General features: G+C 37.9%; 1 protein-coding gene across 1 annotated transcript in view; it reads right to left on the bottom strand.

The window, feature by feature from the left end:
* Nucleotides 1–17,921, bottom strand: part of Ate1 (arginyltransferase 1) — a 104,505-nt gene that overhangs the window by 59,284 nt on the left and 27,300 nt on the right. Inside the window, 2 exon segments of the mRNA XM_048338099.1 lie at nucleotides 5,063–5,162; nucleotides 8,079–8,260. Coding sequence (XP_048194056.1) covers nucleotides 5,063–5,162; nucleotides 8,079–8,260 — 282 coding nt within the window.

The raw sequence follows: 17,921 nt of genomic DNA, 5'->3' as shown, positions 1-17,921 counted from the left end.
ACTGAACAGCCCCTAGAGTCCCTGAGTCCAAGTGCATAAGCCACAGCGAAAGATTACAAAATTCATGATCAATCAAAAAAACATGCCACCCTCAAAAGCCAATAACAATTAAGGCAAGTAAAGAAGAAATGGAGAACAAAAGAATCACTAAAGCCATGATAAAAGAACTGGCATATAAACTAAAAAGGTAGATCCAAAAACAAACAGAAGACTATAAGTAGGAAATGAATAAAAAAAAATGCAGGATGTCCAAGAAAGCATGGAGAGGAAACATCACAACTTCAACGAAAAACTAAATTAGCACCCTGAGAACTGACATCAACAACGAGCTAGAAACATGAAAGGATCTATCTCCTTATTGCAAAGCACAGTTGACAGCACAGGCAACAGAATAAATAAAAAACAGGACATCAGGAATTAAGGATAAAGCAGAGGAATTAGAACCAAAAACCATAGGCATGGAAGAAACACTCAGAATATATTTAAGAGACCTTCAAAATTTGCAGATTTAGCCAAAAGGTCAAATCTACATATCAATGGGATTAAATGAGGGGAGAAGAATTGAAAACTAAAGGCATTGAAAATCCACTTAACAAAATAACAACAACAGAGTAATAACAGAAAACATCCCCAATCTCAATAGAATCTCACTCACTTGACAGGGGCACAGAGAACTCCTAGAAGATAGGAACCAAGAAGAAATACTTCTAGATGCATTGTACAGAAAACTCTGGACTTATGTTACGAGAAAACAGCCAGGTGCCATGGGACTTGTAACCCTGGCTACTCAGGAGGCTGAGATGTGAGGATCACAGTTCAAAGCCAGCCCAAGCAGGAAAGTCTGTGAGACTCTAATCTCCAATTAACTACCAGAAAACTGGAAGTAGCCCTGTGGCTCAAAATGGTAGAGTGCTAGCTTTGAGAAAAAAAAGCTCAGGGGCAGTGCCTGGCCCTGAGTTCAAGCTCCAGGACTGACAAAAATAAAAATAAAATACAAGGAATTAATTTTAAATGCAGAAAAATCAAAGTGGGAACCTATATTACAGAAGAAGATTAGGACTACTGCAAATTTCTCCACAAAATTTCTGAATACAAGGAGAGCTTGGAGTGGTATAATTCAAGCTCTGAACAATTGCCAACCCAAATTACTGTACCCAAAGCTAATATCCTTTCATAACAAACTAAAACTAAAGGAATTCATGAACATGAAACCAGCACAACAAAGATACTAAAGGCAAGAATACAATCTGAAAAAAAAAAAACCACCAAGGTCAAGGAAACACAGCATTAATAAAAATCCCTAAAAGACTAGTTTAGCGGGCTGGAAATATGGCCTAGTGGCAAGAGTGCTTGCCTCATATACATGAAGCCCTACGTTGGATTTGTCAGCACCACATATATAAAAAAGGCCAGAAGAGGCACTGTGGCTCAAGTTGGCAGAGGGCTAGCCTTGAGCAAAAGAAGCCTGGGACAGTGCTCAGGCTCTGAGTTCAAGCCTCAGGACTGGCAAAAAAAAAAAAAAGACTAGTTTAGTAAACAAGAGGAAGAATGAAAAAAACCTACATGAAAACAACAAAATGAAACATGACATATTTCTCCATAGTAACGTTAAACATGAAAACTTAGATACAATAGATAAGTGAATCCAAAACATGTGGTACCTACACACAACGGAATTCTACATAGCCATTAGAAAGAATAATATTATATCATCTGTAGGGAAATGAATGAACCTAAAACAAATAATGCTAGATGAGGTAACCCAAGCTCAGAAAGACTAATGCTGTATGTTTTCTCTCCTAGGCAGAAGTCAGAGCTCAAATACTCCAGGATGTGATAAAATTAATAGGACTCTAGACACTCATATAGTGAGACCAAAGGTGGATACTCTTAGGAGAAGAACACAGAGCTGCAATACCAATGTACCTCTGATCATATAAAATAATAACTATTAAAATGAACTCCAGGAAATGGAAACAGAGCAGTTTTTTCTTTGTTGTTTTTGTTCATTTATCTGTCTTTAAGGAGAATAACAGGGGCACAATAATGGTGACAAAAAGGGTGAACAAATGCAGCAATGGTACTCAGTAGTCACTAGGCTGAAAATGAACTATACAACTTGTTGGTGGACATGAAAGGAAAAACTAGAATAAAGAGAAGGGGTGACACTGTCCAAAAAGAAATGTACTCACTACCTAACTTATGTAACTGTAACCCTTCTGTACATCACCTTTATTATTAAAAAAATTATTTTTTAAAAAAGCCAGACGCAGAGGTATGGTTCGTAGTAGAGAGCTAGCTATAAGTGCAAAAGCCAAGCAAGAGCACAAAGCTAATAAACAAACAAACAAAAAAAGACCTATTTTATTTTTGTTTGTTGTAAAGTTTTTGGAAAACATTTATTTTAGTGTAACAGGTTCAAAGCAGGAGGAGCAGAAAAGGAGAAAAGCATTTCTGCTTTCCAAGCAGGAAATGGTAGTTAAGTATTTGAAAAGACCTATTTTAATAAGCAAATGTGCTATTTCTTCAAAACATAATACTTTTAATTAAAAGAAACCTCTTTATTCCTCTGGTTATCTAGGATTAGTTTAGATTAAATCATAATGCAGTATTTTTTTTTTTTGGTCAGTCATAGGACTTGAACTCTGGGCCTGTGTGCTGTCCCTGAACTCTCTTCATCTCAAGGAGAGCACTATACCACTTGAGCCACAGAGCCACTTCTAGTTTTCTGGTGGTTAAATGGAGATAAGACTCTCATGGACTTTCCTGCCTGGCTGGCTTTGAACCAATCCTCAGATCTCAGCTTCCTGAGTAGCCAGGATTATAATAAGCATGAGCCACCGCCATCCAGTTTGGAAATAATTTTGAAACTGGCAATACATAAGTTAAAACCATGTTTTTAGGACCCAAAAATAGTTTCAAAAAATGGTGCTCTGAAAATACAGGCTTTAAATTTTTTACTTAATATTCAAAATTCTATTACCTCACAAATATCTACAAAATCACAATCAGTCATACAAAATTTCAGAATCATCTCTTCCAAGAAGAAAAAAGATGAATATACTAGAAGAAATGAAAGGTTTTAGTTAAACTGAGTGAAGTTAAATTGGGTCCTGAATTAACTTTCCACTTTGTATTTTGGCTTCAGCATACAGTGAAATTAAGTTATTTACAGCACCAAGATACTGAGTTAGGGATTTGGAAATGAGAAATTAGAATCTCTAAAATACTTCTCATTACTGTAGATCAGATTAGTACCATTAAACTTATAAAGAACTTGGCAGATATATATAATATATTGTTAAGGTCTCCATGGAGCAGAAGTTCCATGAGACCAGGGTCTTATTTGTACTGTTCATTGCTAAGCAATACAATACAATATTGCTCAATACATAGTTCATGGATAAAAAGAGATCGAGAAAGCAATCAAGCACGAGCCTGCCTCTTATGCAACAGAATACACACACACACACACACGCACACACACGCGCACGCTGTAATTATGATGGGTTTGGTTCCATGTGATTAAGCCAGCATGGAAAGGCATTTTTAATTGTCAACTTATGGTAAGATATGAACTGACTTGAATTTCCATGTGGAGACTACAGAGCATAAAATACTTATGTCTAACAACAGGCCAGAAAGGTATGAATTGAAAGTCTTCATGAAGAGGAAAGTATTAATAGAACTAAAGTCACTTCCACTAATGACCAAAAAGTAAGAAATGGGTTAAAATAGAGTAATTTAGGATTAAGGAAAAACTTGCCAAGAGAAATGCTGTGACACTGCACATTAACTAAACACTGAATAGGGTGACACTAAAGATGACAGGAAACTAAATCCTTACAAGTGTCCCAAAGTCAGCTATAAGTACACTTCTGTTTAGAATGACTCTTATACTATACTAAATAGAATAAGGCTAATATATAGTCTAGAACACATGAGTTTTCTACCCTGAACTAAATTCAATTTAGATCTAGCACTGTACCATGAAGATGAGCTCAGGAACACACTAGTAAAAGCAGCAACAGGTAAGTATTTGGAAGCAGAGAAAAACACATTCATAATTTCCTTCCAAGAAGAACAAACGTAGGCCCAGAGTTCAAGCCCCATGACCACCACCAACAACAACAAAGAACATACATTTGGGCCCACCAAGCAAATTAATACTTTAGGCATAAAGATAAATTTTTGAAGACAACCAAATCCAAAGATACCTACCTACAACACATACTTCAATGAACCCCAAAGTAAGCCTCTAAATGCCAACTGGCACCATGGGGTCCAGGAATTCCACAACTTTTTTCATTATTGTGCTATCTTTTAAATCTTCTCTGTGTATAAAACCATACTTTCAGAGGGGAATGAAGAAAAAAATATATATATATTCCCCCCCATTCTTTGGTCTGAAATCCATGATTCCCAATTGCCCAGATTTCAGATTTCAAGGTCATTCCAATCCCCTGGTTATCATCTGTACAATGAAATGATAGGCACCTATCAAAGGCACTGTCACCTCAACTCCTTATAGGCTCCTTCTCAAAATGTGTGGCCCCTCATGCCTTCTCCTTCTCAACCCCCTCATTCCTTCCTCGTCCACACTTTGGGGAGGAAAACATCATGCTTACCCAGGCCACTTAGTAACCACTCTAAGAAGTGGCTTTACACAGAGCACTCCAGCTTCACCTGGACCACAGGTCTGAAGTAGAAGACCCTGCATCTTCTGAACTTACAGGGCTTCGTACACGAGGCAAGAGAGAAATCTGCCCCTCTGGGGCTTGGTTCTCCACTACGATTTAGCAAGTACCAGAGGGTTTTACTATAGTCGTAAAACCTGTTAAAAAATTCTGAAATATTCTTAAATCTCCCGGTATCACAAAGCCAGTGTGGTGAAGACTATGAATGTCATTACATGAAGTGAATTTTCTGAGATAGCACAGGGATCTCCTTATTAACCCATTCATCCTCATTCAATACCCCAATCTTCTGTCCTAAGACACAGTTTCATTAAAGATCTCTCTTCTGTAATGAAAACCGACAAAGGCATAAAAACTGACCTTACCTTGTATTTCATCTTGGCACAGGAATGAATGTAGAAACCCATGTAGTAATAGCAGAGCTGAGATGCTTGCTCATGAAGCTGCCTAGCAAAAGCAATTTCTCTGCCAAAATAAGATGAAAGTGAAGTTAATTCTGGATCCAATTTTAAAAACAAAACAAAAAACACCATGTAATCTGATGGCAAATATTTGATAAAATATGGCATTAAGCATAAAAAAAAACTCAGAAGAAAAATAATTTTCAAAACACTAAGATGATTATTACCAAAGAAACACTCAAAGGCCTTCCAAACTGTTTGAGCAAAAGGCATCAGAGTTCAGTAGGGTTGCCAGTGGCTCAAACCTATAATCCTAGCTATTCAGGAGGCTGAGATCTGATGATTGTGTTTCACAGCCAAACAGGGCAGAAAAATTCATCATTCTTTTCTCCAGTTTACCACCAAAAAAGCCAGAAGTGAAGCTGTTGCACAAGTGGTAGAGCACTAGCCTTGAGCTTTTTTCTTAAAAAAAAGCTAAGAGAGGGTGCCCAAGCCTTGGGTTCAAGTGCTAGGACTGGCACCAAAAAGAGAAAAAAAAATAAGGTATCAACGTTTAGAGTGTACATTTTATTAGACAAATTACTGATCTAAAATTCAAATTGCATAAAATCAATCTACAGTATCTAGTTATTATTATGTCCTTGAATTGTCAAAAAATCTGGGCTGCTATCAGTACATTAAAACTCAAAAGCCAATAAATGCCAAGAAGAATAACTATTATCATTAACATGCACATATTTTCAGGCATGTATGATGCATAATTGTTCTTGTAGCTGGGTGCAAATTTAATGTATATTGTCCTACAAAAAGAGAGGGGAAAGGGGCTAGGAATATGGCCTAGTGGTAGAGTGCTTGCCTCACATACATGAAGCCCTGGGTTCGATTCCTTAGCACCACATATATAGAAAAAGCCAGAAGTGGCGCTGTGGCTCAAGTTGCAGTGTGCTAGCCTTGAGCAAAAAGAAGCCAGCGACAGAGTTCAGGCCCTGAGTTCAAGGCCCAGGACTGGCAAAAAAAGAAAAGAAAGAAAGGGGAAAGTACCAAGATATCTTTCCTGGCTTTCTTGATCTAATATTTCAAAGTCAGTTCTAAGTAGAACCTGGGTGCATTTCTAAAGCATGAGGAAAGTTGTTTTATTTTTGCTTGACTCTCTTTTTTTTTTTTTGGCCAGTCCTGGAGCCTGAGCACTGTCCCTGGCTTCTTTTTGCTCAAGGCTACCACTCTGCCACTTGAGCCACAGTGCCACTTCTGGCCGTTTTCTGTATATGTGGTGCTGGGGAATTGAACCCAGGGCCTCATGTATACGAGGCAAGCACTCTTGCCACTAGGCCATATCCCCAGCCCCTTTTGCTTGACTCTTGATGGTCTTATGTTTCATTTCCTTTTTTCTTCTTTTAGGCATAATGGATGTTTGAAATTCACAGAAAGTTTTCAATGGACTATTCTACGTATTTTGCAAGTTCAAATTCAAATCTCTGATAAGTTCTAAAAGTTCATATTTAAGTTAAATGTATTTTTAAATACACGCAGAGCAAGCAGTAGTCAGTATTCTTAGGTATTCAGGAGATTGAGATCTCAGGATCACAATTCAAAGTCAGCTCAGGAAGACAAATCCTAGAGCCTCTTATCTCCAATTAATTAGTAGAAAAAGCATGGCTCAAGTGTACCAGCCTTGAGTGAAAAAGCTAAGCAAGAGCTCAAGATCCTGAGTTCAAGCCCCAATATCAAAACACACATGCGCATACACATGCATACATGCATGTGCTCTCACACACATAGATAAGCACACATACACAAACCCCTGCAGACTAGATAAAAATCTGACAATATGAAACTCTGTAGACTGTAGGACTGCAGGAGTATGAAACAGATTCCACTGAAATACATTAAGATCAACAGTCAAATTGGCATAGTTTAATCTGCTTTCCCTTATTTTCCTTCAAAATATTAGTCCCATTTTCTCTTCTATCAACTCAACAACTCATCTTTCAAGAACATTGACAGGTGGCATGCACGTGTGCACGGACACGCACACATACACGAATAAAAGTAGGTTCATGAAAGATCCCCATCTTCCTACCATTAAAAAACTGCACTGTGTTACATATGTATATATCCAAGAACAGAAGGAAGACAGTCTTCTGATAAGGATCACGGATTCTAGATATAAGCCATTTTCATTTTGCTTTGTATCCTGAGACAGTCACATGTCCATAATGATGTTCAGTCATCAACAGAACCATAAAGTGATTCTGTCCAGTGTCATCGTGTCACTCCTGTTTGTAGCCATAGACTGCAGTGACTGTACGACCACAAAACTGCCTAATGAAACATTTCTCAAAATGCTTTTCCTTCCTCGAGCAAGGTGGGACTGGAACAACCGGCATTTCTTCCAGCAGATACAGGTTTTTATTCATTTATACCACATTAACTTTCAGTTGACAATGAAAGAATATGTACGATGGGGCTGGGGATATGGCCTAGTGGCAAGAGTGCCTGCCTCATATACATGAGGCCCTGGGTTTGATTTCCCCAGCACCACATATACAGAAAATGGCCAGAAGGGGCGCTGTGGCTCAAGTGGCAGAGTGCTAGCCTTGAGTCCAAGCCCCAGGACTGGCCAAAAAAAAGAATATGTACGATGCTGATGACATTTAAGGGACAACATTTAAGGAACTTAAGTGGTCTTGACAGGGGAGCTTAAACAAATATATGTAAACAAGAAAAACACCCCAAAATAGTTTCTTACACACTGGCATGTGTGGAAACATTAAAATCTTACAGAATTACCATTAGATATGGCATTAATTCTACAAGTGTTACTTGTAAATACCAATGTATAACAAAAGGATTATTATAGCAACAAAATATTTTAATACATTGTCAAGTAGGACTTCTACCCTACATAATGAAGTAAAATAAAATGAGTAATTATTTCAAGTTCTCTGTAACCCATTACAACTGCAAAAAGCAATCTTACCGTAAGGCAGAGTAGACCCCCAGCGACAGAAATGAATAATCAGGATCATAGTACAAGTAGACAGATGACACGCAGTGTGGAAGGATGTCAATCACCCCCACGGCGATGATCTTTCCATCAAGCCAGTACTGCTGGTGGAAAGAGCCATAGCCACACTCCGGTCCATTAGGTGGGTTCTCTGCCTGTGAAAAGCAGACACAGAAACACAACCAGTTTATCAGTGTTCCCTCCACATTAAAAACTTATACTTAAGTGAGTAAGTCTTAAAATTTCCTCTTTGTTGCCATCACCTAGGCTGTGCACATTGTGATATATTGAAAGCATTTTACTTGTAGAAACACTAAGTAAAAAAGAAAAAAAAAAGGATGAAAAGGGGAGGAAAGGGAGAAGGGAAGAGGGAGGGAGAAAAAGACAGTAGGAGGGAGGGTCACAGGTAGAGGGGTACAGGTGTCTTGGAGGATTAACTTATAAAATTCTGTAGCACAGCAGGATAACTATGGTTGACAACAACTAGAATGAATATTTCAAATGACCCAGTAGAGAGATTTTGAATGAGCCTGACACAACTATTAAGTCTAAGGGCCAAGTCTGCCCATTATTCTGATCAGATTATACCTGACATACATATTTTGAATTATCTCACTATATCCCATAAATAATGTGCAATTAGTGTGTGCCAATTAAAAATAAAATTTAAAAAGAAAAGTAAAATGAGTAAGTTTTCTTCAACTTTCTTATTTTAATATTTGCAAATAAGAACTGTAAAATTCCCAGGGTAATTCTTCTGTTCCACACAAAGGTAGGGAAGAAATGATGTGTGAGAGGAAGACAGAGAACATAAAAGGCAAAAGCTGGATAGGAAAAGTAGTGGCCCCGAGCTGCCACCCAAGCCCTGCCCGTGACAGCAACATCACTGATGAAGCACAAGAGTCCCATTGTTTTTCCTAGTGTTTTTCCTGGGCAAGTACAAAGGACTAAGACACGTCTTACTAGTTAAAAGAAAATAAGTTTCCTATCATTCTCATAATGCAACTATAATCCTAGAGAAGAAATCTAGAGATTTCAGAGTATAACAGTATTTTTATAAATTCAGCTAAAGGGCATTTCTCATTTTAAAATTCAACATGATAATACATATTATTTTACCACACAATAAATTTTATTAGGAAGTACAAGGAAAAAACTGGAGACTTAATGGAGATTGTAAATGAACAACTTTGGTATATAAAAATAACAACTTGTACACCACTTTTATACAATTAAAATCACTGAAAATGTATTGGATAAAAGCTGGAGAGCAATAAAGAAAGAATTTTAAAGCAGATTTGGGAACTAAAAACTAGAAAGAAAATCTATGATTCAATACCTCTGGTGAAAATATATGCAAAAAATCTTTACTAAAGTATTAGCAAAGCAAAGCCAACAATGTATTTTTTAAAAATTACTTATTCTGCCCAAGAAAGATTTCAGGTATTCAAGACTGGTTTAGCATGAAAAAAGCAAAAGAGGAAGGAAGGAAAGAAGGGAAGAGGCTTGGACAAATATTTGAGACATTAGCCATTCCAAAAAAAATTAAAGCAAAAACAACAGGACTGGGGTATGGCTCAAATGGTAGTAAACCTGTCTAGGAAGCATCATGAGACTCTAGTTCAAACCAATTTATCACCAATAAGAAAAAAAAAGAGTAAAAAATAACTGAACACACTCATATAGAACCTTTAAATGCATGTTGTTAAGCTAAAGATGCCAATCGGAAGGACTGTGTCCTATACAACTGCAATGCTATCCTATGAAAGACCGAAGTGAAGTTACAGCAAAAGATCAATTAAATGCTTGGGCCTTTTAGGTGGTTAAACTGTTCTGTATGATACTGTAGATACAGAGCTTCACAAATTAGGGCTTAAAACTGAGATATTATACACACACACAATTTCAAAAAAAAACCCAGTACATCAAATGTACTTAATACATTGGGGGGGGGGGGGGAACAAATTTCAAATAAAAAACAATCCAGTGAAAGAACTGGCATGGTTGTACATTGTTGCAAATCTTGTTCACACCCAGTTTAACAAAGGATAAGCCGATTCTCACATCGTCCTCTGCACCTATCTGTCACCATCAAGCAGCTTCTGGAACACAGCTCTGTATACTTACAGGAGGAAGCCAGTGAGGCTAAGGTGTCATGGAATGATGAAATCAATGACGACACCAAGGACCCTCTTCGAGTCCTCAGAGATCTCTAACAGTGGTGATCATGCTTCTGAGGACTACTAGCTTAAATATATTTTTAAAACAAAGAACAAGAAAAGGAGGAGTCCTTTAGCGGTAAGGTTATACTTATAAAATAGGAACACATTACAGTTTCTTGAGCTCGGGACTTAAAGTCAAAAAGGTCTGGGTTTGAGCCTAAGTCTACTGTATGCTTTCTATTTTAAGCGAAAGAGTAATTGAAAAGTTTCAGTGTCTACATTTTTTTCAGAAGTGTCTTACATGACTACTTGCTTTCATGGTAGTGAGAAACCAATGACAAAGTGTAAACAAGACAGACCATGAACAAATTTAGGTCAACATTTGCTTTTAGTTTTTTAAGAGTTTGAATGACACCTTCTCAAAGACCGTGCTTACAAAATCACATCGGTAGCCCACTAAAGAGCAACATTATCAAACTACCAGTAGGTTATCTTATATTTCCTCAGAAATGAGTCAGTGATGTGTTTAGCAGTATCTAACGGTTTTCTTCAGTCTGTAGTTGGCCCAGTTTTGGATATGTGAAGGAATTAATCAGCAAAGTCATTTTTCACAAGTTCCTCAATTTCAAGGATTTAGCTGATAACAAGAAACATAATAAAGCTCACCTCTAGCTATATAAAAGAAAAAAATCTGGATATTGGAAAAGGATGGTGTACCGTTGGTTATTAATGAGCTATGCAGTACAATACCAAAGGTACCATGTAGAAATGACATCAATATTAATAGGTCAATTCTTGCTTCCAGCTAGACTGCTTCCTAAATGGGTGCATATTTACTCTGATAAAGTACACTGTCTCCTTATTCTCCTATCTGCATGCACCTGTTATGCCCAAAGCAAACACTGTTAAGAATGAGTAGAATAAGCAGGGAGGACGAAAGTCATGTGATGGGTTTTCAAAGTTGGATAGACTTCAGCTGAGAGCAGAATCCAAGTTTCCCTTCCTTGTAGAGAAGAGTACCTCTTTCAAAATCCAGAATTAGAAATTAGTGTCCTGAATGTCTTAGTGATCAACGCTTTAATAAAGCCCTCAAAGAGGTACCTGATTTAAATACTGCACTTAAAACAATATCATTTGTGCAACTGTTTTACCCCCTTTACTAAGTTTCATGAACTACGGTACCAAAAATCTATTCATTAAAAAAAAACAGAAACGTAAGTGTGATAAGCCAACATAGCATCAAAATGTACAAGATTTCTCAAAACATAAAAAGCTAACTTTATGAGAAAATAAAGAAATAATAAAGTAGAGCTTGGAAAATGCAAATTATAATATTTATTACTAATACGCCATAGTTTCACAGAGGTGATTTTTAAAAGCCAATGCAATTGATTCCTATTTTTCTGACAGATCTTCAATACACACTAAATAAGCTTGCAGCAGAGGGAATGAGTGATATTTTTCTTATTCTTTCTTCTCTTTTCCATTGTTTTTAGCAATAAGCATTAGTGATAAAAACCAGAGTTTTAAAAATCAAGGCTAGGAATTACTAATAGCTATTAAATATAACAGCAGTAGAAAAATTACAAAAGGAGACTACTGGGTATATATGTCAGTATACTTGGGCTACTGTAACAAAACGTATTATACTCACTAACTTTTCAACAACAGAAATCCATTGCTCACAATATTCAAGGTGCCAACAGATGTAGTGTTGGTGAGGGGCTGTGACTCCCAGCTGGCACCTTCTGTGTCTGCACATGGTGGCAGGGCAAGACCTTCCTTCAGCCAGCAGCAGTAATCCCATCCCTGGGGACAAGCTTCTCGTACATACGACTGCCCCACTATCACACTGGAGATTTGCTTCCCACACAAGGCTGGGGGGTGAGGGAGAATGATACACATCAACAGCCATGGCTAGAAGCAGGATTTTCTATTTTTTCCAGCCAGGGCAACAAATAACCCTAAAGGGTATAGTTTAAATCCTATAAAATAAACTATGGTTTTTATCTAATCTAGCTATCTCATATCAATCTTTCCTTCACTAAATTATGTGCCTAGCTATATTTATGCCCTCAGATGTTCTTTATACTAGTCTTAATGTCTTTTTGTCTTTCTACTACCTAACGAGACAAATAAAATTAGACCTCTATTGATATTCTGTCTGTATGAAGATCATAATTTTCCCTTTTTGAAAACTACAATGAACAGTACTGGAAGTCACCAGCATTGTCAAGTCTAAGTGACCTCACATGATGGAGTTAAGTAATACGAAGCACGCCTCCCAGTCTGTTACTTTTGGCACGATGCTTCTATACTCAAAAGACATCACCAAGCAGCAGTGGAACTCTAATATTGCCTTTAGGTTCTTATGTCTTACTCTGTCTATTAAGTTTGTGCATCTGATTCACTCACAACCAGTAAATTATCCTAACGAGTGGTAATAATAGTTGGATTTGACTTAAGGACTTTGCTCAAGGTTACAAAGCCAATTTAGGGAAATGCTGAAAAGAAATAAAACCTGAATTTCCAACTCAGCATTTTTCTTGCTGGACTCTGCCTCTGTGGTACACTAAAACACAATCACATTGTATTAGCGTGCTGCGCAAGAGAATAAAAGACTTAGCAATTTACCAACCAAAGGATGAGCAAAGAAAAGTATTTCTCAAAAACATAATGTAAGAATTTAAGTGTTTCAAAGAAAGATAAAAGATTTACCCTAACACTTACAGCTTAAAGCTAAAAGCACGGTAACCACAAAATTTTAACCAAATGTTGCAAAGATTAAGTGACTGAGGAAGGATTTATAATAGATGTTTTAATATATCTAAGAAGAAAAGAAAATTTTACTTCTGCATTTTATTCACAACAAATACCTAACAATCAAGTTGCTAATCTACAAAGCAATTTGTGTTAATCTGACATTTGTTTATACCTTAAATCCTAACTCTCAAAATAAGATGTCTCCAGAAAAGTAACAGAATCCCTAACTTGTAAATTATCCAAACTATGCAATATTTAATGAACACTATGAACAACCTTAGACATTACTGCCGCCTTAAGTAAGCCCTTATTGAACGTCAGTTCAATCTGAGATTCCCGCTTTTCCAGTCTTTTCTACAGGGAAAACACATCCCATAGTGACATCCCAGACTGAGAACTCAATGAATGCAGAGATCAAACAAGACTGATGTCCCCATGGAAACTAATCCCCCCCAGGATTTACTATTCAAACATTTTCAGAAGCATTCATGCACATCTAATGGGTAATGAAAACTGTCAGGGAAGATGACCCTAATTTCCAACACAGTGAAATGGTCCTTGGAGTAACGCTGACTAATTTTGTTGCTAAAGGAAGACTGACCCAATAAATAGATATCCTAGAAATGGGGGGGAGAGGGGACAAGATGGCAGAGTAGCAACAGGGAACAACTCAAGTACTCTCGAATCAAACAGAGGTACAAAGCCTTAGCATGGTACTCCACCTAAAGAAGCATCAAACAAATTATAGACAAGATTGGCACCAACCAAGATTCAAATTTAAACACCTATAAGACTCAGGTCTGAGTTCTTTCACTGAATTTTTTTCCCTTTTCCTTTTTCTTCTTTTCTCCCTTGCTAGAAACAATATGCAAACAGAGAAGGAGATCAGGAAAAAATCCCATTTACAATAGCCTCAAAACAAAACAAAAACAAAAATCCCTGAAAAATGAAACCTAAGGAAGTGAAAGACCTCTACAGCAAAAACTATAAAAATCTAAAGAAAGAGGGCTGGGAATGTGGCTTAGTGGTAGAGTGCTTGCCTAGCATGCATGAAGCCCTGAGCTTGATTCCTCACAAACACATTAAAAAAAACCAGAAGTGGCACTGTGGCTCAAGTGGTAAGAGTACTAGCTTTGAGCAAAAGAAGCTTAGGGGCAGTGCTTAGGCCCTGAGTTCAAGCCCCAGAACTGGCAGAAAAAAAAAAAAATCTGAAATCAAATACATCAGGAAATAGAAAGACCTCACCTGTTCATGAATAGGTAGAATTAATATTGTGAAAATGGCCATGCTGCTAAAGGTGATCTACAAATTCAACACAATTCCTATCAAAATCTCAATGATGTTCTTCATTGAGATAGAAGCAATGCAAAAAATTCATATGGAACAATACAAGACCTTGAATAGCTAAAACAATTTTAAGCAAAAACAAACAAACAAACAAAAATAGTACTGGTGGTAGCACAATCCCAGACCTCAAACTACAGAGAACTATAATAACAAAACAGCTTGGTACTGGCATAAAAACAGGCCCAAATACCAACAAGATCCAGACAAACCAGAAGACCCAGAAACAAGCTCATATACTTACAAGTGTCTGATATTCAATAAGGGAGTCAAAATATAAGTTAGAAAAGCAATGGCCTCTTCAGTAATTGGTGTTTCGATATCCATATGTAGAAAACTAAAATTGGATTCCTATGTGACACCATATGCCAATATTGACTCAAAGTGGATCAAAGACCTTAACATCAGATCTGAAACTACTACAAGATAAAGTAGGAGAAAACATTAGAACTCAGAGGCACAGGCAGGAACTGTTTGAAAAAAATCTTGGGGACACAGCAAACAAGAGACTTAACAAATGGGATTATATCAAACTAAAGAGTAAATGCACAGGAAAAAATGTAATTATGAAATTATAAAGACAGGTTGGAGGCATGGACCAAAGAGAAAAAAAAAATTATAGACAGCCAACCGACAGGGAAAAGATAGATCTTTACCAAGTATACATTCAACAAAAGCATAATATCCAAAATATACAAGAAGCTCAAGAAACCCTGTATACCTCAACAACTGAATAAACCAATAAATAAATGGTTAAAGGAGCTAAAGAGACTTCTCAGAAGAAGTAGTTAAGAATGGCCAATAAACGCATGAGGAAATGCTCAACATCCCTGGTTATAAAGTAAATGCAGAATTCTTATTAATGCTAACTTGTTTACTTCTTCAACTCTTTTCAACTTACTGAAATCTGTGTAAGTGACAGTTCCCAGTCCATGCTGGATAGAGTGTTTAAGACATCAATTAAGAACCACCAGGTGGTATATTCTTGTTGTGCCCCACATCACTTCTACTTGTCATTTTGCCTAAATATTCTCTCAATTACCCAGAAAGTTCTCCTAAAATCTCCAATGATCACTGTGGACCTGAGTAGGTTTTTCTGTTCACTTCTATTAGGTTTTGTTCCATGTGTTCTGAGGCTGTTTTGTAGTGTATCACATTCTAGATTACAGTGAAATGATGTTGTTCTCGTCATCAGGAAGCTTTCCTCTCTTCAACCTCCATTCTGAGACCTACCAACTGTCTCGTGCAGTCTCTCTGACTGGTTATGGTTACCTCCTGCATTGTAAGCTCTTCCTCCAGCTTTGTACTCTTAACTCCCTTTTTTTCTTTTATCTAGTATGGCAATCTCAGATGTTTAAATAGAGTATTTAAGGCAATAGCTGTTTAAAACTTTCAAACCTTTCAAACTTGGTTTCTAAAGAACTCAGTGGCCGTGTGTGAGCACTGGATATTGTTTTGGGACAATGTAAACAGCAAATGTTTCCACCAAGAGAATTTTGATTTACATTGTGTATCTAATGTAATAATCCATAGGGGTGGATTTGAAGATCAGCTTGCTCTTTCTTACTTGTACCACTTGTTTTTTGTTCATTTTGCCTTCTCATGCTTGTGTTGGACTGAAAACATTTTATTGTTGCATTTTTATCTTTTACTACCATCAATTAACTGCACCTTTCTTTTCTTTCTTTTTTTTTTTTTTGCCAGTCCTGCCTGGGCCTTGGACTCAGGGCCTGAGCACGGTCCCTGGCTTCTTCCCGCTCAAGGCTAGCACTCTGCCACCTGAGCCACAGCGCCCCTTCTGGCCGTTTTCCATATATGTGGTGCTGGGGAATCGAACCTAGAGCTTCATGTGTAGGAGGCAAGCACTCTTGCCACTAGGCCATATTCCCAGCCTCCTCCTTTCTTTTTAAAACTACTATAGGGCAGTGGTTTCTAACCAAAGGAATTTTGCCCTTAGGGACATCTGGCAATGTCTACAGCGAGGAGAATGCTGCCATCTAGTGGGCAGCCACTTTTCCTACAATGTGCAGGAAAACTTTTGTAACAAAGTTTATCCAACACGGTTCTCTAAAGTTTTGAAATAGTGCTCTAGAGTTTACCAAATATACCTCTAACTTGTCATCATCTTCCTTCAGCCATCTACTTCATGTAATTTATCTCCCTTCCTACACTGCTGTTATTGTAAGACTACCAGCTGTGCTACCAAGCTCCCAGCTCCTGAGAGGTAGACAAGCTCTGCACTAAGCACTTTCCTATATATGACAGTGGCTAACTTCTCGATACCTAATTATAATTTTTAACACAGATGATTTTAATTAATCTAAAATGAAGGAACAAGGACACAGGGAAATCTAAGTGATCCATGTTCACACATAGTTTAACTTTTGTTACAAATGCCCCTCTCCTGGAGCTCCATGGCCTCCCAAAGTGACGATGAGACAGCACCCTACTGGACTGACTAGTAAAGTCACTTCAGAGAGAATTTCAAGAATCTTTGGCCTCTGAGATACAATCCCTTTTATTTACCTACATTTAATTGAAGACATCTGCAAGTGGTGCCACACAAAATGTAATTCCAACTGCGAAATGTCAATAAAAAGGTCTGGAAGGCAGAGGCCCGATGTAAACCTAGCAGGGAAGCGCTGGCCAGCAGCTACAGAGCCACACAGAGTCAGAGTAAGATGGAAATCTGCTGCCTGACTTGATGAGGTGATAAAAGTTGTTTTCCCATAAAGCCTAGTAAGCGCTCTTAGTCTTCAGCTCACAGGGATGGAAAAGGGTCAGCCCTGGAGAGGGGCAGAGAGAGGCTCGCCACACAAGGTCCATTCAAATGACAACAGATCACTTTACTCATGTAATTACTACAACCTGCCAATTTCATTAGAGTCACGTGGCCGTTAAATATTTAGGAGTTACAACAAAGGGATGTGGTTCATTCATGGGAGTTTCTGTGGTCAAGGTGAAATGTAACATTAACTTGATTTTTTTTTTGGCCAGTTCTGGGCCTTGGACTCAGGGCCTGAGCACTGTCCCTGGCTTCTTCCCGCTCAAGGCTAGCACTCTGCCACTTGAGCCACAGCGCCGCTTCTGGCCGTTTTTCTGTATATGTGGTGCTGGGGAATCGAACCTAGGGCCTTGTGTATCTGAGGCAGGCACTCTTGCCACTAGGCTATCTCCCCAGCCCCATTAACTTGATTTTTTTCAACTGTAAGTCTCATGTATTTTTATTGATTGTCACAACTATTTTTCTTTTCTTCAAAATCAGGGCAAGTGCTGGATATTAACTGTATTTGTCATTTTCTATCTCTAGCTAAAATATAAGCTGAAAGACATAATTAGGGACTTCCAAAATTCTCTGGCCTAGGGTTTCCCTTTGATTTTAGGCACAGTTCAGTGAAAGTAAGTGTCCCGAGCTAAGGGTTCCTGAAGGGAGACAGAGGGTTGGCCACGGCTGACCGCCTGCAGGAGACAGAGATAGGAGAAGGACTGTGGTCTGAGGCAGGTCCTGGGAAAAACCCGTAAGACCCTGCCTGAAAAATGACTAAGG

This window comes from Perognathus longimembris, chromosome 2 (assembly GCF_023159225.1).
Source record: "Perognathus longimembris pacificus isolate PPM17 chromosome 2, ASM2315922v1, whole genome shotgun sequence".
Classification (NCBI taxonomy): domain Eukaryota; kingdom Metazoa; phylum Chordata; class Mammalia; order Rodentia; family Heteromyidae; genus Perognathus; species Perognathus longimembris.
Note: the sequence above shows the minus strand (reverse complement) of the source record. Positions and strands in the feature narration are given on the sequence as shown.